The sequence below is a fragment of the Podarcis liolepis genome (genome assembly GCF_965112155.1).
Source record: "Podarcis liolepis genome assembly, chromosome: 7".
In the NCBI taxonomy this organism is placed as follows: Eukaryota; Metazoa; Chordata; class Lepidosauria; order Squamata; family Lacertidae; genus Podarcis; species Podarcis liolepis.
In genome coordinates this window covers 54616303-54639016 of record NC_139561.1, presented here as the reverse complement: position 1 = coordinate 54639016, position 22714 = coordinate 54616303, and the positions used below count along the sequence as shown (strand labels likewise).

At 43.8% G+C, this 22714-nt stretch overlaps 1 protein-coding gene across 6 annotated transcripts in view; it reads right to left on the bottom strand.

Moving 5' to 3' along the window:
* The window catches only part of LRRC36 (leucine rich repeat containing 36), a 26528-nt gene extending 3814 nt beyond the window's left edge, over nt 1–22714 (bottom strand). Inside the window, exons 1-10 of one of the 6 annotated variants that reach the window (XM_083515008.1) lie at nt 22592–22714; nt 12522–12615; nt 12330–12415; nt 9950–10074; nt 9173–9224; nt 7853–8329; nt 5749–5972; nt 3991–4153; nt 1629–1807; nt 663–774 (exon numbers count right to left, since the gene is read on the bottom strand). In XM_083515008.1, coding sequence (XP_083371134.1) covers nt 663–774; nt 1629–1807; nt 3991–4153; nt 5749–5972; nt 7853–8329; nt 9173–9224; nt 9950–10074; nt 12330–12405 — 1408 coding nt within the window. In that variant the 5' untranslated portion in view covers nt 12406–12415; nt 12522–12615; nt 22592–22714. Of the gene's footprint in view, nt 1–662; nt 775–1628; nt 1808–3990; nt 4154–5748; nt 5973–7852; nt 8330–9172; nt 9225–9949; nt 10075–12329; nt 12416–12521; nt 12616–15261; nt 15471–15806; nt 15949–16020; nt 16156–22591 lie in introns of those variants that run through there. The other 5 variants (XM_083515007.1, XM_083515009.1, XM_083515011.1 and 2 more) reach the window with 5 other exon arrangements.

Genomic DNA, 22714 nt, shown 5'->3' with positions numbered 1-22714 from the left:
GTATTGTTGAGATGCTGCTACTGCTGCTTAGTTTGTTGCAAACTGCCTTAAATTGTTATCAACAATTTTAACCTTTTTTAAAAAACACCACTATTTTATTTATAGCCTGCCTTTCCTCCAATAAACTCATGTCCTCACTCCTCCTGCCCCCTATTTTATCCTTGTGATTGGCCCAAGGAGGTGCAGTAAACTTAATGGTTTCAAAATCAGGGTTCAGGGTTCAAAATCTGGTTCAGCTCCTTTGTCACCCTGTCCATCCTTCTATGTCATCTTGCATCACTCTGGCTTCACCCCAATCCCCTCCCCCGTGGCTGGATGTTGTGGTATAAATCTGCCTTCCCCAGCTGAGAGGAAGTTCTCCCAGGCAAGCTCTGTAGCAATGGGCACTGGTAGTGGAAATGGCACAATGAAACATCCTATGGGGGACATTGTTTCTTTTACTGGGGCTGGGGCTTGTGCCTGTGATCTTCAACGCCAGCCCGAGTCTTGACTCGAGCAGGAGAGGTAGTCAATCTCTCATTCATCTGGAGCATGTAGAAACAGCAGTTAGGCTGACTGATTATGTGAAAGCCTCCCTCAACACAAGTGTAGAAAAGATATGAAAGTCCTAGCATTGACAAGTCCAGTCAGACATCCGTCTGGTATTTAACCAGTGAACTTACCATAAGAGAGAGAATATATTCCGTGGCAGCTGGAACTGGAGGTGGCGGCGGCAGCAGCAGCACCTTCCACACCTCGTTCTTTGAAAGGTGGGCTCTGACTCTCTTCCACCTTCTGTTGGGGAGGGAAGGAAAGAGTTGGTAGGGTAGTTTGACAAGGGCGAAAGGCGACTCTGTTGGTCTGACATAAATATGTGGCCACACATGTGAGATCAAGAAGGTTTCTTCTTTAGGCTGGGTTAGAGATTTCTGAAGACAACACCATCCCGTCACCAATCAGCCCAGGACCTTCTAAATAAAGCAATGTTTGTTTTTTGGCATTCAGATGCAATGCATGCAATGAAACCGCAACATAAAACCCCCATGACTATGAAGAGAGTATAGAGGTTTTGAGAATACTGGGTTGCAAAGAAGGTGCTGTAAGGGCCTGTGTTTCCTGGGAGAGAAATCCAGAGGCTGTAGGGTACTGTTTATGAGAGTGTGTGGCCGTGGGAGGCTACCCAGATACCCAGAGGGAAGCTGTGCTGTGTGGGCTTTGCATCACATTCTGGTGTTTAAAGAAAAATACAAAGCGCTCAGGCTCAGTGTCAGATGGCAGGAGGCCCCAGTGTGTTGGGGGTCTGTGGGCATTTCTTGTTCTGTCATTCGGAGGTGGCATAGCAGCCGAGGGGGCTGGCATGGAGGGTGGCGCAGACAGGCTGGGTCAGGGAGGGGTCCTTCTGAGTCCATGGGGGCTCTCAGCCACTGCCTGACCACTGGCACATGGTGATCCACATAAGTCACAGGCTCTGGGCTGGATGGCTCCATAATTCAGAGCAGCAGCACGGACTTGCGCACATGGCTTATCAGATACCTGGACAGTAAGTTATCTTAGTTATAAAACATTAAAGATTCTCTCATAAAACAGAACTAGGTTTGCTTCCACTTTACTGAGGAAGGAAGAGGGATGCAATGGTGAACAGCACGTACCCTCATAGCCTTGTCGATGGCACTGCTGCAGTGCTGCTGAGAATACTTTGGTTGTTCCCTGGGAAGCTGGCAACTGAACCCCGAGGAGCTAGGGCCTAGCACGGCTTTGCGGGCTGAGCAAACGTCCTGCTGTGAACGGGCAGCCGCCATCAAGTATGCAAGCAAATCGCGTGCTGGAGCTGCAGGACAATAAAAGCACAAACTAGATTAAAACATGCTAAGTGGGACCTGCAGCCAAATGTTGCAGTGTGGATATTGCTCCTGATCAGGGTTCCAGCCATCCAGCCCTGCCCTGTCTCAGGATAACCCAGTCAGCCCCACCCCACCCCATCTCTCCTGACCCTGTCGTTCACATTCTTTGGCTACTGCGCATACTCAGTCCCCAGTGACCTGCTTTGGATGTTGTTGCTATCATTCCATTTGTGTTTTTTCCCCTTCTAAAGATTTTCTGTACTATTGCAAATTTCAGGATCCCCCCAAATATGTTGGTATATCCTGGTTGCTCTGTAGCTTACAGCTTTTAAAGTTAGTTTTAATTTAGTTTTAATTTAGTATTAATTAGTTTTAACTCGCCTTATCAATACTGTATTTTACACCCACTCTGGAAGAATGGCAGATGAAGTTGATGGACTATATGGAACTGGCAGAAATGACTGGCAGAATCCGAGACCAGGGAGAAGAGTCGGTGGAAGAAGATTGGAAAAAATTTAAAGACTATTTACAGAAATATTGTAAAATTAATGAATGTTAGAAAAATGTTGGAATGAAGTTATATGGCTTTAGTAGAAATGTTATAAGGAATTAAGTACAGATAGGTTAGTAGAGCATTAAAGGGAAAAATAAGGTTAGAATTTGTTAAGATAATTAAAGGATAGAAAGCAGAGGAAGATGGAAAGGAATTGCTGAAATAATTATCAGAAGTGGAATACAAAAAGGGAGGTGTGAGGAGGTCGCGGAAATAAGTGAGTGAAAGATGGGATAATGAAACTGTTTGATTTATTGTATTGTATTTGTTTTGTTTTGTTAATTTAATGTTTTGCATTGTCTTTTTTTAGTGTTTATGTTTCTGGAAAAATAATAAATATTATTTTAAAAACAACAACAATACTGTATTTTACAGAGTGGTGACCAGAGGACATAAGTCTGGATTTTATCTGCTTGGAGGTCTGTTTTTTCTTTTTAAAAATACATTTTTATTAAAAGATTTTTAATGAGTAACAAAAGTACATTCAGTGTCTTTGTTTTCAAGTTGCAGAGTCCTTCATGCAGGTTAGTTACATTATATTTTTAATGAATTCAGACTTGCCTGCAAAGGGAGTATTGCGTAACACAGCGTTTTTCAGATAAGAGTGGCTGGTCATCTCATAACCCTGAAGAGCTGCATTTTTTTGTGGAGTAAAGTATCTGGGTGGTGTGCTCTCTACCTATTACTGCTGTAATCTACATAGTGTTTACTTAAAGTAAGAAATACATTGGCTGTTGTAATATCTTGAATGAATTTGCTTCAGGCAAAAAGAAAAATCAACAGAGCTGGTCTTGCCTAGTGTTTAGTAACTAGGCTAGGAGTTGCTGAGTCATTAAAGATGAAAGAATCTGCCCTACAGTTAAATTTGTAATATTACCATATTTACTCAAATCTAATGCTCACCTTTCTTTGGCCAAATTAAGGTGCACGTTTTGCAAAAAATAAGGTGCACATTAGATTCGATGGCACATTTACATTTGCCAGCAAATACTTATTTTGGTTTCAAGGTTCTGAAAACTGAGGTGCCCATTAGATTTGATGGCATGTTAGACTCGAGAAAATACAGTAAGTGAAATAAGCAGATCCATCTGATCGGAGGTATGATGGTCACAAGAATGCTAAAAAAGAGAAGATTAGAACAAGTTAAGCAGGCCAAACAAAGCCAAAATTTGCGTTTGATCCTACATGGCCCAATTTTGGCTACTATGCTGTTGGCACTCACCAGTCAAGTTCAGGGTTAGAGGTAGTAAAGACAAGAGGTGCTGAGCCTCTAGCTAGCCTGGGAGTTATCCTGTTTACCTAAAAGTGTTTACCCCAATGCCCAGGTGTATGCGACCTGGTTATCAGGTCCCTGTGTTATGAGGGAAAGTCATTCTGCACATCCTCAGAGGTATTCTTCCTGTTTCAAAGGCCCCATGATCACAGCCTTGCATAGAATACAAGAATTGCATAGTATTCTTTGTGACCCCTGATGCAAATAGTCTGGTGATGTGCACAGCAAACAAGGACACTGAATATTGCCTGGTGACATACTTGGCAAGTGGTCTGCTTCCCTTCTCTGAAAAGAAAGGGGTGGTGGGAGTTTTAGGCACATAGCCTGAGCCTAGAAGAGCATACCAAGGAAATCCTTATTGATAAAAAGGGAGCCAGAGCCGTTCCAATAACGATCCACTAAATCCAGGAGTTGCTGCAGGACAGTGACAAGAAGACATGGTTTCTCAGTGCTGCTGACAATACTTGATGTCTGGAGAGGGATATTGCTATGCTCTCTGGAGTGAAGCTACAAAACACATAAGTAACATTTGTTACATCTGGAAATATGGAGGCATTCCGACAAACATCTAAAATTTATTTATGCACATTTAAAGAGGTGGATTAAAGTTCGAGGGTAGGAGAGAATTTCTGACAACTTGTTTCTCAAATAAATCACGGAATTTCTTGGTTTTTTCAGTTGTTTTTGTAGCTTAGAATTTTTATATTATTATTATTAAGTAATTAACACAACACAGACATCAAAGAGGCCGATACTGGTCTGCTCCTGGCCTAGCCCTCAGCCTTGATAACTAGTTATATGCCATGCCTCATTGCCAATTTTTATCAAACTGGGTTTGTCCCGCCCCCGGTCTTTATAACTGAACTTTAGTTAATCTAGGCTCTCTCCTCAGTATATGAATCTGGTGTCTATCTTTTGCCACTGAGCTATGTCCTTGTTTGAAATCAGAAGAGCAGGACAAAGGTTCAATTTAGGATCAGCATCATAGAATCATAGAGTTGGAAGAGACCACAAGGGCCATTGAGTCCAACCCCCTGCCAAGCAGGAAATACCATCAGAGCACTCCTGACATATGGTTGTCAAGCCTCTGCTTAAAGACCTCCAAAGAAGGAGACTCCACCACACTCCTTGGCAGCAAATTCCACTGTCGAACAGCTCTTACTGTCAGGAAGTTCTTCCTAATGTTTAGGTGGAATCTTCTTTCTTGTAGTTTGGATCCATTGCTCCGTGTCCGCTTCTCTGGAGCAGCAGAAAACAACCTTTCTCCCTCCTCTATATGACATCCTTTTATATATTTGAACATGGCTATCATATCACCCCTTAACCTCCTCTTTTCCAGGCTAAACATGCCTGGAAAACATCACTTTGACACCCAATATCCTGAGAATGAGGGAAAGGTACAACTGGAACCACTGTTTGGCACCCCTTTTGAAAGGCCTTATAATGAGGTATGTAAGAGTGGGGAACAGGATCCGGCGCTGGATGCCTATGTCTCCCACTCCCAGGCCAACTCTGACAGGTTGGCGGAACTGCTCACTTGTCAATCACCTGATGTCATAATGTTGTCAGGTGACTGGTACCAGTCTAAGATCAAAGGAGGTTGCTGTAATGGCAGACCAGTGGTTGCAGTGATTACATTTGATGATGCACTGTTCATGCCAACCACCTGACTGGCACTGGGAGCAAGCTTCTTGTTTAACATTCATTAACCACACACTTTTGAAAGAGTTGTTTTTCTAAAGTGGGTTTGTTGCACTAGGCTAGGGCAACAGAGTATTCTGACTCATTTTAGCTCCTCAAACCTAAAGTTCCAGTAAGAGTTTGAATATCTCTCACAAAATACTGAGAGTCTGGAAACACCCTGAGATACAATGGCAAGTTTATACTGTGCTGAAGAAATCAACTGCAGCAGAATGGGGCTGGGAGGAACAGATGAAAGGGCAAATGAATGTCACTCAGAACAATCTGAGGCATGCCCATAAATGTCTCACAGCCATGCTAAAGAAGAGATACCACACATGCTTCATTAGGCAGCATACCACCCCATGATCCTTCCCCTGCTCTACCTGCTCCACAAAGAGGATCCAGAACAAAGCACTCACCTCCGTTACTGGCTCTTTAAAACAGTGCTTGGGGGTTACTGGAGTGTGCTGGCTGCTGGTATGCTTAAACTCCATTCTTGAAGGACTGAGAGATCGGCAGGCTGGCGGGTCTCGCCCTTTCCTGGATGTGGATGTTAAGGTTGTAGCAGATTGTGAATTCCCAAGAGACACCTCACTTAACAAAGAACGATGCTTCGACAGGAAATCTCCAAAGCTTGTAGAAGCTGAATTGAATAATGAAAGAAAGGAACTGTTTGGTTAGAAGATGGGAAAGAAAGGCTTACACTTGTCACAAGGCATCTTTAATTCCCAGCCATCTTGAAGGTGGGCTATTAGTCCAGTTCTATCCTCCACCAGCCCAAAAAGGGCCTGAATTATTTTCATAGTGGCTAAGCATCCAAGCACTGTAACAGAGCAAAGAATAACAGTGAAGACACCCTGTCTTCCCCACTCTTGATCTAAATGCATGTTCTCTCCAGAGTTGATGTCTGAAAAAATAAATCCTGCAAGTCTGCAGGTCACTGTACATAGTACTGCTTCACTGATGCCCTTGGTGTCATAATTCCTCAGATAGTTTACACTTTTTTTAAGGTGTCAAAACAAATAGATAAATACTAATCCAGCATTTGTTTAAAAGGTGATTAGCTTACCCAAAGCACTGGGGACAAGGTAGCAAGTTAGGCTGTTGAGCCAAGCTCACTGGCATGCATGCCCATAATTTTATTTCTCACCCACTGTGAGCTCCTCTTTTCCATTTCCCCCCAAGATTGAAAGCAAGCGGCCATCAATTCTACACTTGTGGCCAACTCTCGAAAACAAATGAAACCAAAGTAAAATTTAGGCCAACCAAATTCCAAAAATTCTGGTAGCCATGCCCAAATCCTCCATGCTTTCTATGGTTCACAATCAGACCTGTGCAGGGGAGGGGGCAACCAAGTATGCTTGCTCCGGGCCTCGGAGGGCTAAGCCGGCTGGGGCCCCCTGCTAGGACTTAACACTGTCATGCTAATAATTTTATTCTAACAAGACTCCCACTCCAGGTCTCAGACAAGCTGTTCACAGGCCTGTTCATCATGCAACTTTGGTGTAACAAAGTAGTCCTTCCAAATGCTCCTACAGGTAGAAAGAGTACACCATCACCCATGTGTGAAAATTCTTTGGAAGAGTGGGTTCAATCCAAGCATGTGTGGTGACAAGAGCTGTAAAATCATTTCCCAATGGAGAAGCTCAGGATACTTTTACCAATGGAGCATGGTAACGGGCTAAACATAGCAGAAACAGTTGTGAGGATCAACTTTGTTCTCTCTATTCATTTGTGCCCTGTTTTTCCGCCCTTTTGTGGGTATTTCTCCTAACTCCCAGATTTGAGTATCAGTCTCATAACTACATTCAGTTATGTACTCAATAGATAGAGGAACAAGAATCTTTGCTGTAATTATTAGTTTTCAAGAAAATGCACTTTATAAAGTTTGAGAATGGAATCAAATTGCTCCCCCATTCCTAGTCTCACTTTAGGCCTGCCTCTTTTAAGCTAAGTGGAAGAGATAGAGTAATGATCTATCTCTATACGGCTATTGACTATTGACAATACAGTGGTACCTTGGGTTACATATGCTTCAGGTTACAGACTCCGCTAACCCAGAAATAGTACCTGGGGTTAAGAACTTTGCTTCAGGATGAGAACAGAAATCGTGCTCCGGCGGCACAGCGGCAGCAGGAGGCCCCATTAGCTAAAGTGGCGCTTCAGGTTAAGAACAGTTTCAGGTTAAGAACGGACCTCTGGAACGAATTAAGTACTTAACCCGAGGTACCACTGTACACTGAATTCTGAAATTTAGGAGAAGGCCCATTGCTCAGTGTTTTTGCCTTCATGCCTCTTTCTTTGAAGCTGAAATTTGTGAACAGAAGCTGGCTGCTCATTATACTGTTGACCACCTGTATTTTGCAAAAGGAGAAGGCTAAGAAATATTATTAATAGTGGCAGAAAGTTGACATTTTGCGTCACCAGGAGAGAACCAAACAAAGATTTCCTCTCACTGAGAAAGGTTAGGAAAGACTGAAGAAGTTACGTCTTGAAAACTAAGACAATAAAGCCGGCCTTTACCTGAGCTGAGCTTTAAGGGACTTGCATGGTCTGCATCCGCTTCTGAGTGCTGTCCCAGGAAATCTCCACATGAGGACCGGGCAGGAGCCAGGACTTCGTTAGCAAACTGTGAGGTGTAATTACAAACATCATCGGCTGCCGTCTTCTCATTCCTCTCATCATGAAGCCTCTTCACCAGCTCCCTGCGATTAGCAGAGGATGGGAGGTACAGGTGCTCATAACTCTCTGGCCTGAGGTTGGTCTTCCCTGCATCATCACTCAGACTCAGCCTCCTAGTTGGAGAAGCAGCCCGGCCAAGGTCCAGAATGTCCACTTTCCTATTTCCCGTTTCTCTTTTTCCTGGACAGAGGAAGTCTAGAGATGAGCCTTCAGAAAAGGACACGTGAAACTTCCCCTTACCAGACACAGCTCTGCTTTTCATCTGGGAGGGCAGGGAAGTCTGTGCCTGCAGGGCAGTGGGAGACCGGAGTTTCTGTTCTGCAAGCAACAAGCAGAGGGAGGACATTACAATTCACTTGTTCATTCATTAAATATATTTTTATTCAACAAGAAGCATAGATGGCTCAAAAAAAACCCCTCTAAGTGGTTTACATAAATTCATATCAGGAGTTGTTTCCATTTATCACAAGATAATCATGGTTAATAAACTTTGCTGGGAAGAAAGAGGTGTGAATTTAGTCACACTTAAGATAAGGTTCCATTTATAAATTAAATTATGTGGGTTGACAGATGTTTATTTCATGCTCTGGGGCAAAGGCTGAGCGAGCCAAAAAACTGGAGCTCTGGTGGTTGAGAAGCATATTAGCAATATACCTGCCATTTATATTGATGGTTGCAAAAAGAAAACCCATCAATCACTCAAAACTTATCCTGTAAATTATATTTTTGTACCAAACTGAAAAACATCTCAATAAGTTGAAATAAAACCTTGTAAGAAACACCCAAATCTTCAAATAGTCACGTTTTCATCTAGATTTAGGCCTAGTATTCAGAAAGAGCAGGTAGGTGGTAGGCCCATATTTGGACTGTTCCACTTCAGACTGCAAGTGGACACTTACATGATGGAATATGGGTCCCCATGGGGGGGAACGACCTCAGAGGTAGAAGCCTTCTTCACCTTGACATGCAAGGTGTGTTTTTAAATGTACTGATGAAATCTTCAGGCTCAAGCAGCAGAATCTGGATAGATTTTACTACTTTCTGTCTGCTTTTTTGTGAGAACTGGCCTTAGAGAAACATCAGAATCAGGAGAGTCATCTGACGCCTAAAGGCTGAGAATGCACACAGATTTTTATGAGGTTGGAAAAGGAAAACACTCACCTCTGTCCAAAGAGTTGTGACTCAGAAACTGTCTTGCATTTGCATTGTCTAGCTGGAAGATATTACAAAGTCAATATTCTGTCCAATAGCAAGAGTTACTCATTTGTTTCAGAAAAATCAGTCTTTCACCTTAACTTTTGGCATTGCTTTACCATATAAGAGTTTTAAGTATTTTGCATTTCAGTTGCTTTCTCCAGGCCTGGGGGTGGAAGCACATCTGGTTTTCATTTTGGCCCTCCCCCCCCCCCCAAAAAAATGTTTCTGAGAGGCCATAAATGGATCTAGGGGCAGAATTACCGGTAGGCATTTCAACAGGCAAGTGGTAGCAAACACTCATAAAACTAACCATCATGCCACTGTCCCCAGAAGCACCATGTGATATGAGGCGTAGGACAATGAACTGTCATATAGGTCTACTGTTTCTCTCCTTCTAGTCTGTGAACTAGCCTGGAGTTTACTGACTTCACTTAGTTGTATAACCCAAAATGTGAACACATGTTCTAATCACTTAATGAACCGATACAAATGGGATGGACAAAAAGGGTAGGTTTGGCATTATCATGCTTTATATATAAGAAAGGACATAAACAGGGGGATTGCCACAATTTTGAAAAGGAAAGGCCTCCCTCTCAATGCATATGACACCTAAAAACTTTCTACTGCTGACACTGATGCAACTGTACAGTTAGAGGACACAGAAGTTTAACATAGCAAAGCGCTGCCCAAAACAGCAGCAGAAGCCACCTGCCTCTGTTTGACTTCATCAAGCCCACTTACCAGGATCTGGTCCTTGTTTCCTTTAGTTAATTTGCTGGTTGGCAACACAGAAACAGGCGATGTCTTTAGAAATGAGTCTCTCTCATCATGGCATGACATATGGCGAGGAGATGAATACTTTGTACCTGGTTTCGTTTCATAAGGAGACATAATGATGAGCACCCACTGTTCGTTTGCAGAAGAATCAGAATGAAACACAGCCACGTGTTCCAGACTGCTGAGGCCCATCCTTTTGTTTTGCTCTTACAGGAAACTCCTCAGGGGGCATTTATCCATTTCCTTGCCTTGGCAGCCCAGTGGGGCACTAAACCCATTTATAGCTCCCACATATACCACTGAGCTCAGATGTACCATAAAATACCCCCAAAATAAATAACTACAACACCTTCCTGAGTTAGAGAGAAAAAAATCAAGTATAATCTGGGGAGAGAGATAAATCTAAGTGGGGAATAGTGTCACAACTCTGCTGGGTTCAAAAATCTGCCAACCCAATTCCCCAAAACCAAGGGTTCTATCAAAGATCAGAACATCACCCCACAAATATAAGTTTTTGTTATTTAACCCCCCCCCCACAGTATTACAGTCAAAGGAATAAACAAAGAAAACATTGGTTCAAATTAGGGATGGATGGAACAGTCTTAATTATACCAGTTCGTTTCCATGTTACATGTGTTGACCAGGAAATTAGTTTAATCCCATTTCTGTGAGGATTTTCTAGAATCCACATGAATGCAGGACTTCTTTAAAATGCTCACAAAATAGTCTGGGGGCTGTCTTCTCTTCCCACCTTTTTTTTACAGGTTCTAGCTATCTGAAGTGGCTAATGCACACTGCTCCTCTGCCACATATGTTTATAATCCTACCATAGTTCCTCCTGGGAGTGACAACATCACCCAGGGAGATTGTAGGGCAAACACATGGGGCCTTTGTACCGTGTGTGTGTGTGTGTGTGTGTGTGTGTCTTACTAGCTGTTAAAATAGTTGAAGGCGGGCCATATCCTACATGATATGAGAAGATTTAAAATACAAGGGAGTAAGTTTGGGTGAGAAATCTAAATCCCTTCTCCCTGACCTTTAAAACAGAATATAAATTGTGCAACACTGTAAGAGAAGCTTTCTGATAACCTGGTAATCTGAAGACCCTAAATGCATTTGAAAGGATTTGTTTGAGAAGATGACATCAAGGGATTACCCACTTGAGGGTATCTTTGCTTCAAGGCATTGTAGCAATATACAGTTTTGCCCCTCAGGGAAAAGTGATGGTTAGGATCTGTGGTGAAACAAACACCAGCAAATTGCAGCCACACACATTTTCTCCTTAGGAAAGAAGGAGGGAAGGCAAGTAAAGAGTCTGAGTGAAACAAAGGTCAGATATGGACTTTAAAAAAAGGTAAAGGGACCCCTGACCATTAGGTCCAGTCGTGACTGACTCTGGGGTTGCGGCGCTCATCTCGCTTTACTGGCCGAGGGAGCCGGCGTACAGCTTCCGGGTCATGTGGCCAGCATGACTAAGCCGCTTCTGGCGAACCAGAGCAGCGCACAGAAACGCAGTTTACCTTCCCGCCACAGCGGTACCTATTTATCTACTTGCACTTTGACATGCTTTCGAACTGCTAGGTTGGCAGGAGCAGGGACCGAGCAACGGGAGCTCACCCCGCCGCGGGCATTCGAACCGCTGACCTCCTGATCGGCAAGTCCTAGGCTCTGTGGTTTAACCCACAGCGCCACCCGCTTCCCACTGGATATGGATTTACAGACTAGCTATAGAAAGGAGAGATCAAGCATGATCCACGCTTTAAAGCTCTTTGTCCAAGCACCATTTTTTTACTCCAGAGTTTTCCCTATGAAAACCTACTTTTGGCAATCCGTGAAAACCTGAATGGCCATTTGTTGCATGTCAGCTTTAAAGCATGTGTTTTCACAGGGAAAGCCGGGGGGCTAAAAGAAGAATGCCCAGACGCTGAGCTTTAGAGCACAGAACTGTGCCTAGAAAGAGTGGGGCAAAAGGAAAGTGTGGACACACTCACAATTGCAAGAATGCCTTGTAAAGCTCAAAGCAGCCAATATCCAAGCATGTCTCATGGAGAGTCAGTCACTCATCAGAGCCCAACTGGATCAGGCCAGTGGCCCATCCAGTCCAGCATTCTGTTTTCCACAGCAGCCTCCATGAAGAAGCAGGACATAGAGGCAAAAGCTCTCTTCTGTTGTGGCTTCTGGCAGAGGGGCATGCTGGGTCAGCAGAGTCAATGGTCAGGGACAATGGCAGCTTCCAGACCAGATACAAGGGCAGCACCACATAATGTACATGAGCACAATCAAATATTCAGGCTAAGCATACTGAGGTTTTCCAATCCCAGTGTGATTGTCTCATAAAACCTACCAGTACGTGTCCTGTTGCTCTCTGTATTCATACTGGATGTTGCAAAGCTTTCTTGGTCTAGCACTTCACTCCTCATTGTATTTTCCCTTGAGGTAAATTTAACAACAGCGATGTTAGGATTAAGTAACCTTCAATATCAAGCACCTCCTTTCCCATCCAAAAGTGTTACTTTTCATCAGACCACTTCCATACCTTGACTCGTCTTTTTCCAATGGATCCTCTTTGCTCCTGAGGTTAAAATGCAGGTGGGCAGCTTTTCTCTCACGCTTCCTAATAGTTCTTTCATCTATGAAGAAGAAGACATGCAGGATCAATGACTGGCTTCAAAGAACGGTAGCAATCATGTGAAATCATAATGGTGCCATGTGATTGACAGATGGGCTGCTCTACCAACCTGTTAGAATTAGCCTGCAGAGGTGGGGCCAGATAAAGATCTGGCGCACAGAGCCATAACAATTCTCCACTCCTGGACCAAAGTGTCAGAAATAAAGGGCAGCAGCAGCACTAGAAATTATGGAGACAGGCAGCCATTTTTCTGCCTGTAGGCTTGGTGTCATTTGTTTAGAATACTAATATCCCACTTTACAGCATCACATCAGCTTACAAAGGACAACAGAATTACAGAAGTACCACAAAATTCATCTGATAATGTGATTATTCAGGTGATATATCCTGCCCTCCTTTTTAGTATTTACTTTGGTATCTGATTACTAGGCAGCAGAGCCCACCAAGGACTTATGAGGCAGTAAAGAAATGGGACCAAGCAGTTCAAATTCACTCAGCACATGATGTAAGCAAGTATAAGGTTTATCCTGTAAACTATGGAATGCTTATCCTCACTGTCCAGTAATTTCCTAAGAGTTTTAGAGAGCAGAGTGACTAGCCCAAGGCCATTCAATGAACCATGCCCAAGTTGGGTCTCTCATGTCTCCCTATGCTTTACACCTCATATGTCCAAAGTCTGTTTTGGGGGCCTAATCCAGCCCAACAGTCAATTTAATCTGGCCCCTGTGCCAGTATATGTCCTGGGTTAAAATCCTAAGAAAAGCTCAGCAACTTCAATCCCCAAAAAAGCTCAAAATTTTTGGGGTTAAATCCTTTAAAAAGCTCAAAACTTCAATCCTCCAAGCCTAAAAAAAGCTCACGCATGTTCACTTCATCAAATGTGGCCCTCTTTAAAAAAGTTTGGGCACCCCTGCTTTACACCCTACTGGCTCACAACACCACAAAGTCATATTTCACCCAATCCTTGGAGTTGTGATCTTGCAAGTAAATACAGAAATCTCTACCAGGCCCATCATAAACACACCAATTCCAAGGAAGAAGGAAGAAGCATGGAATGAAGACTGTTTCTGTATATATGACACACACACCTCCAAAATGCAGAAAGATTGCTGGAACGTGCTATTTTTTTATTTTAATGTAACTATAAAACTATGTATGTTCTGTGTTCTGTGTCACTTCTGATGAACTGAGTGTTTTTTCCATCTAACAGCTAACTTCCAAATGTGAAATGTGTAAGTTGAACAGACATAGAGGTCTTTCTTACCGTATCTGCAATGTTAAGCAATAGTTAGCATAAACTAAGGTTTGTAATCCAACAACAAACCATGGCTTATGAATGTGGTTGGTTTGTGGTTAACAAGCCATGGTTAAGCTGCCAGGCAGGGTTTGGGTGATCAAATAAACCACAGTTTAGTAAACCATGGATAAACACTACACAAGAACTAGGCCACAGTTTTAGGTACCATATTGCCTAACATTTGTTTAGAAAGCCACATGTGTGGGCAATCTCTGCTCACTTCTATGCCTCTTTTCATAAGCAGCATTCTAGTATTGTTCATGAAATACATTGACAACACTAACACAACTCAGGGCATCTGGCCACAGAGATGCCCTAGGGCCCCTTGCACCTTCAGCAAGGAGCTGTATTACATCCTCCTCAGGGAAAAAAATCACTTTACTGCAATAGCCACATTAGAAATTACTATATTTTACACAACCCAAGTACTCGAAATCCTGGTAAGCCTTGTAGACTGGAGCACAGGCCAGATCCTTTGCTAACTGAACTATTTTGGGTTGCAGTTTATTTTTTAAAAGCAAATGTTCCAGTGAGCGCTGGTCCAAAATACCCACAAAGTAACTTGCCCCCCCCTCAACATGAGCCCAAATCTATATATTCAGCATGTTGTTGAACATGTTGTTTAATACAGTAAGGCTTGTATCTCTGATGCCAAAAAAAATTGACAAAAAGCACAATTCTCTGCAGGCCTACTCAGAAATAAGCCCCATTGAATTCAATAGGATTTACTCTCATATTAAGTGTATAGGATTGCTGCCTAAATCTGCAACTCTATTCAGGCATATATATTCCACAGAGTTGGTCTGACACCTTCCTAGCAAAAGGAAGTGGCTGCGGTTAGGGCTCATCATTGCAGCAGCCTGTCCTGATCTGTGACTGCTGTGCTTTGCCAACTCACTAGGTTTGACTGAAATGCAGTTACTGCAGGGTGGGGGTAGACATAGAGACATATTCTCCTCTCTTGCCCTGTGCTGCAGGATCCAAAAACGGGCTAATGCCACTTCATCTCCCAGTCAATCTCCAGTGGTGATTTCCCCCCCCCCACGGCTTCCACCCACCCACCCTGGTGGAGGCCGGTTTCACCAACTCCTAGGTACAGCTCTGTCCAGCCCTATTCTATGCTTGAGAATACTGCAAAGAAGGATGCAGGACAATTTCAAGGTAGATGGATGCAAACTAGAAATAAGGCATGGTATTCACTGAATCAAAACTCAAACATTTACTGGAATTTTGCTACGGTTCAAGGTACAGAATATGGCTTATGCTCCCAATTTGCTTTCTAAGTTCATTATATAGAAGCAACAATTGGTTATATGTCACCATTTCCCCGTTCTCTCTCTCCAAACTTACTCCACCACACCTTCCAGTCTTTGTATCAAGATTGGTTGTTCTTCAAGAAGATACACCATGCATGACAGGTAGCATCTGGAGGAAAACAAATGGTCTATAGCAGGAGTTCAGTCTAATCTTAAACTCTAGGGACCTGCAGTTTTCATTCAAAAACATCAGACTACTGACTAATCTAGCTATCCAAAGTGAGCACAAGTAAAATGGAAGATTCAGTGAGGCAAAGATTTGTGACAGCATAATATGCTTCTCCATAGCAACAGAAGGCAAAGCCCTTAGTACACAGTACAGCCACAAACACACGCCCTTTCATGGGCACACTCCCTAGAAACAGTGCACAGGGTCATGAAGAAAAGGGGGAAGGCTCAGTTCTAGGACTGCTAAATAATATTAAGCAGAGGTTCTCAAACTATGGTGTCAGACCATGGAGGGGTGGGTGTCTAGGCAATGTTTTAGAGGCAGATAGGATCCACAAGCAGTGGTTCGGGGGGGTGAGAGAGAGAGAGTTCCCCATCTACTTTAAATTTATGGGGGCAATGCACTCTCACCTGCCTCATCTGTTGGTCAGGAAAGAGAATTTGGGATTGGTATCCTGACCATCGACGTAGCTCCCCATGAGACTGGGTGACAGAGCTACTTGTAGTTACTGGCTGAAGCCATGACTGCAATGTTTGAGTAAACAATTGGAACAGTGACAAGCTTTGCCCTTATGCCAGCATCATAGAAATGACCTCTACTGTCCCTCCTTGCTTCATCTCTCACCTAGCATCTCCAGAGCTTGTAATCTGTACACAGTGAACAGTCTATAATCAGATTCCTTCCTGGTTACAGGGTTGAGACGCAGGTCCAGCTCTCTAAGGAGAGGCAACGCTTGAAGGCGGGCAACTTCCAGCAAGGATGAAACATGATTATAGTACAAATTCAGATGTTGTAACAATTGTAAATACTCAAGACCCTGCATGGAGAAAAAGACAAGGTTGCAATTTGAAAATAAAATGTTTCTTTAAGCACTGAACTTGATCTCACCAACTACGCGAGTAATACATTGGAAGTGGGGGAGAGCGTGCATTTTCTCCATAACATGCATAGTTTTATAAACCTCCATCAGGTCTATCACAGTTATCTTTTTTGACATTAAATGGCTCCAAATGCTTAAGGCTTTCCTCTTGAGAATATACTTTATCTGCCTGAACAAAATTGGTTGATCTTTTCCAACTCTTTGCTGTCCTTTATCAAGGACACACAGCATTCCAGTGTGGTGCTAGAGATGGGCAATATATTAGGCCAGGCCAGTGTGAGGAAACGAGAAAGGTGAGCCCTGCGAGACCAGCATTCAACCTTCACTTAGAAACCTCCAAGGAAGGAGAGTTCAGAACCTTCAGAGGGAGAGCCATCTTCCAAGTATTATAAAAAAGTAAACAACTGTAGTGGTTCTAGGGGTTGCTCGTGCGTAAGCCGGTGCAAACACCTGGCTGGGTTGCCTGAGTGAACCTTTTCTGTCCGGACAGCCACTCACCCGTGGCTGTCTCAATCGCTGGCAGAATCCGTCAGTGGGCGTTTCTTAAACTTCTTCCAGCAAAGAAGCTCTTTGACGCCTAGTCTCCTCCTACTCTCTCTGCGCGAAAGCCTTCTGCGCAAGGAGGGCATAGGCAGCGGAGGACCCCTACTCTCCCCGCTGGTCCCCGGCAAGGAGTCATGGGACCGCCTCGCCGCTTCCCCCATCTGCCCCCCTTCTCCACTGGTGCTACGCTGATTCTCTTCCCCAGAAGATGGGATGCCTCTCCCAATCCTGGGACGCTCTCTGGAATCCCTCTGGATCTTGCTCTCTCCCTCCGGCACTGATGGCAGTTCCCTGACAACAACATTTGTTTGACCCCAATTATTTGACACAGAGGGGGAAACCTACAAATACAGTCCAAAATGCACATAGGGAGTTCTGTATATATGAGAGAATTAAAAAAAAAAAAAGATCTTGTCATCTCAAGGAGCCCTGGCTGCCTAGATAAAACACTACAGCCCCCACAAACCCTTACCTGGAAGTAAGGCCCACTGAACTCAGTGCAGCCTTCTTCTGAGTAAATACCGTACTTAGCTATTTACTAGATGCAAGTCAGCAGCACCAGATGACCCTGCTCAGCTAGGTACTGAGTGGATTTCACCCCACACCTTGCAGAGTCGGGCCTATGCTGCCAACAGGCCCTGTGCCTCTTGGCAACATCTGAAAGCCCTGATCCACTAGGTGCTTGAGTTGATTGCACCCTGCACCTTGCAGAGTCAGGCCCAGACTGCCACTGGGCCGAGCAGTGGTGACAGCAACAAGCAGCTCCAGATCTCCCAGCCCTACCCATTGCCACCCTAACCCAGCACTGACCTGGGGGTTCTGGATCGCGGGCTCTACCAGTCAAAACAGGAGCCTCAGCGATCGCCCTCTCCTGTGGGAAACAAACCAGGACTGCTCCAAGAAAATGCATATGGCAAAAAAGAGTGCTAAGCCCTGGTGAGATGCCCTCTTACCCTCTTGTGATTGTTCAAGTAGATATATATATATTCCTTCACTTCTCACTTCCCTCTGTGGCCACCCCATTTACACAATTTTCACCCGTGGGCCCCTTGAAATATCGTAGAGGGGCCCAGGGGGCCATATGGCCCCGGTTGGGAAACACTGGTTTGGAGAGCTCTTTTGGTGTTTCTCACAATCTGCTTGTATTTTTGTCATTCTAAATGACTATGAGCTCATACACACTGTCAATGTGGAAAGTAAGCCTCCTGTACCTCCAGATTATTTGTGAATAAATTAAATAGCCCTGTGGTACTCTCCACAGGCAGTGGCGTAGCATGGGGGGTGCAGGGGGGGCCGCACCGGGCGCAACATCTGGGGGTTAGGGTTAGGGGGCGCAAATCCACGGGTTGGGGCGCAAATCCACGGGTTAGGGGGCGCAAATCCACGGGTTAGGGGGCGCAAATCCACGGGTTAGGGGGCGCAAATTACTTGCCTTGCCCCGGGTGCTGACAACCCATGCTACGCCACTGTCCACAGGAACAAACCCTCCAGAGTATTCTTAGACCGCTCTTGTGCCAGAGGGCAGGCAGGGCTCTGCACCACTCTTTGTCCCTTGCTCCTGGACCTAACAGTTTCCAGTGCAGGTCTGAGGACAAAGTCTATCCCTCCATCACATTAGTGCCTCACACTCTTCCTTGGAGATGCCTCTGTCTTTTGCCTTCTCTCTTGACTTGCCCACCCACCTCCACCTCTGGCTTTTTCTGTGGCTCAGAAAACTCTTATTGCAAACCCACTACTACTGCTGTACACCCACCTTTGAGTCCAAATTTCTTTTATTATTTATTAAATTTATATACTGCCCTTCATCCAAAAATCTGAAGGCAGTTCACAATACATGGACAGCCAAACTATAGCCTTAACTCCAGCCTCATCACAGGCACCAGCTCCAGCCTTCAGGAGCCACATTGCATGCTTTTATTTATTTATGAACATTTGCATATTATTTTTGCCTTTAAAAATTTCAAATGTTGCACTATTGTGCAAAAGATAAACGTTTTCCTACCATCTGCTTCCTGGTATTAAACCAGTTATTGATCCATAAGAGAACACACAATTCTGCAACTGGTAAATTGGCTTAAGAGAAAGACTCTTGTCAGAAGTGTTTCAGAAGTATATAGAAACACATACTGAGCCTTGGTCTGTCTAGGTCAGTGCTGTCTACACTGGCTGGCAGAAAATCTTTAGGGTTTCAGGCAAGGAACATTCCCAGCCCTACCTGGAGATGACATGAATTGAACCTGAGACCTTCTGCATGCAAAACAGCTGCTCTGCCACGAAGGTGGCCCTTCCTTCAAAATATATAATATCTGCATAATTGCCTTTATATTTCCACATATTGTCAACATTCTCAAATAACTGTAAAAGGTTGGTACAATCGTGAATTGTGCTGGAAAACACAAGGAAGCCAGCATAGAGCTGCATCTCTGTTCTTAGCATTGTACTAGAGATTTGCTTCTAAACCACCTCCCAATGGTTCATGCCCAGGTGAGGGAATAAAACCTTAAAGAAAGAAATCCAAGACAGATATGCAAGCTGAGCTTCCTGGTAGGAACCCAGTTTATTCAAAGAAACTATTGCCATACTGACAGTTACTCCAAACCAGAAGTTAGGAGAACTGCTCCAAAGCACATTTTAACAAAGTTTTTTTTTCTTTGCTTAAATTATATTTTTATTAAAGATTTTATTGTGCAACGCAAAAGAACATATGGTGTCTCCACTTTCAATTCATAGAGTCTTTTTCACAGTTCATTTACATTCAGTATGAGACACTGTTAACATAGACATTATGTGGCTGGGGGGGAAGGGGGGAGAGAGAGATGGGGAAAAATGATTTTTCATTCTGTTGCATAGTGTTTGTTTAGGGTTTTTGTGTCAGCGTCATGTGAGTTATTTATTTATATATCTATTTTTGGTGGTAGTACAAAATATTAGCAGATCCAGAGCTTGGTTGGTTGTGTTCTGTTGATTGCAATGTGGTATGTTTGCATGTGTGTGGGGGGGGGTGTTGTTGGGTCAGATTAGCCATATTGATTTGTATGTTGTTGTGGGGTGGGGTGGGATAGGACACTGTCTTGTGGGGCTGTATATGTGATAAAGGGGAGCCACACTGGCGTGAAGGCATCCTCCTTTGCTTGTCCCTGTGTGAGTTTAAGTTGTACAGGCATTTTTGTTGTTTAGTCGTTTAGTCATGCCCGACTCTTCGTGACCCCACGGACCAGAGCACGCCAGGCACTCCTGTCTTCCACTGCCTCCCGCAGTTCGGTTAGGCTCATGTTTGTTGCTTCGAGAACACTGTCCAACCATCTCATCCTCTGTCGTCCCCTTCTCCTTGTGTCCTCCATCTTTCCCAACATCAGGGTCTTTTCCAGGGTGTAGTAAAGTTAGTGTTTGTTTAGAAGCTATTCCTTGGTCAAGCAACGAGAGTGAGGCCTTGTGGGTAACCAACAAGCCACAAGGACCATGGGAAATAAGTTCTGTCCCTGTAACCTCAGACTAACAGGCACCCAGGGTGTGAAAGGTTTATTATGGGAAAGGAAACCCCTGATTTAATGGAAGGTTTGACACCTGGGTCTGAAGTTATGTGCATTCCCTCAGTGATGTTATCTGGCCTTGATTGCCTGGGAATGTGCATCTGCATAGGCTCCACGGAAGGGAGGAAATCCCTTTGATTTAGGCCCTGGGTTCTTAATTGGCCCAGCTGCCAGAAGTTAGATTGATTAGCCCGCAAGCCGGTCATTGGAGAATTTAAAAATAATCAAGAGTTATGATTGGTTTCGGTGGTTCCGACGCCACGTGCAAATGGGGGGGGGGGGAGATCTGGGAAATGGCTGAGAAAGCGCGCTCTGCAATCTGCAAATCGCCCAGCTGCTGATGTTCCATCTAAGTAGCTGTCCTTACGTCCTTTGTGATGGAGAATTGCGAAAGCCTCTGAATGCGGAACTTTGAAAGGACTCTAACTATTCTCTCTTTGCCTTATTCGTGAGTATGTAAGTTAGTTAGATTTTACAATGTTCTTATTTTTTCTTGCCTGTAACTTACTAAAAAAAGTGCCTGCTATTTTAGCATGTTTTCTTATGTTCTTTTAAAATAAATTTTAAAGAAAGAAACTGTTTTGGTTTGTGTGCCTTTCCAGGGGAAAAGCTAATTCCTAGCCTTACGCTTGGTTACGCTCTATCATAGAATTTCTGTCTGCAAGTCTGTGGATACAACTTGTGGAGTGGGGATAACCAGCAATAACGGGGCACAGCCTTCTCCCTGGGTTGTGGCTCTGGGTTCCCCGGGACAAAGGGAGTGGTGGCAGCCTTACCGGTGTTATTTTGTCCTGTTTCTGTATAACGTAAACACGCCTGCCAGCCCTGCTCAAGAAACCTGGTCTGGCCGGAGAGCAAAGACAGGTGAGGGAGGGGCGGGTGGCTGGGGGCGAAGTTTACCACACAGGGAGTCTTCTCTTCTCATGAGGTGGCCAAAGTATTGGAGCCTCAACTTCACGATCTGTCCTTCCAGTGAGCACTCAGGGCTGATTTCCTTAAGAATGGATACGTTTGATCTTCTTGTACAACCATTAGCTCATAGAATAAAGGGAGGTCACAGATCAAGGAGTTAAAAACTGTCTTGCTCCACTTCATTATCTTCTTGTCTCTATTATCTCGTGTACCACAATACTCTGGAGCCTCAGGACTTTCTGCTTCACCTACTTACTGTTGTTTTATTGACAACCAGACCTTCAAAATAGTCCTTATCATCCCATCCCTATAGCTTCCTAGATTCAAGGTAAAAAATGACTTGCACATAAACATTCTGCTCCTAAACTATGCAAACAGCACTTAGAAAGACAGGGGGTCGAAATACAATGGACATGGTTGATTGAATATTTACAAACAACTTGTAAACAGGTAAAGACATTGGCAGGATTATTATAATAACCTGCAGTTTTAAAAAGAATATAGAATTAAAGCATAAGTTAAGTTAATTTAGAATATGCAGGAAATGAGAAGACAAATTTAAGGAACCGCAGAAAGAAGAAGGAAGTAAAATTGTTTGAAATGTTAGGATTTTTGTAAAATTATTGAAATGTATACAAATGAAAACTATAAATAAAATTTAAAAAAGAAAAAAGAAAGGCAAGGGGCAAAGAAGTCCACATAGCATAGAACTCAAAATATCAAAGAAATAAAAGCATACATTGATACATAACTCATTATATAGAGGATAGGTGTAGGTACATAAACTTTATTAAATGTTAAATAGGTTTCTATCTAATTTTATAACAGTATCCCATACCTGACTGCAAAATCTTGAGAGAGAATGGCTGGGAGAGAACCCCTGTTTCCATGGCCACAGCCATGCAACAGGTAAGAGAAGAAGAGCCAGAGTTTCCACAGGGCAATTGAAAAAGTTTTATAAGTCTAAATGCTGCCCATCCAGGGCAGAAAGAACACAATCCTAACCATGTCTATGCAGCCATAAAGCCCACTAAATTCATTGGGTCTTACTCCCAGGTAAGCAGGTTTAGGATTGCAGCCTACAGTTTAGGTGTACATCACTTCCAAGACTGAGCTGCTAGCACACCATATTAGACATGTGAAGGCAGGAAAGGAGATGGGTGAGATGTCTCTTACTAATACCAAGCTCCTCCACTTGGGAAACAATCATTCATCACCACAATTACCGGCTTCACAGTTCAGGAGCATCCCAGGCTCTGGCTTTTGGGAAAGAAGAGCTAATCTCTCAATAGATTATCCTGCAGCAACCATGAAAGGCCGCAGAACTCACCTCTAGACAAGCAAGCAGGTTCTTTGACAAATCTAAGGACTGAAGGTTTTTAAAGGCTTTCAGGCCATCTCCAAGAGAGACAATTTTGGCTGCATGGGTTCCCTGCAGAGAGATGGACTCCAC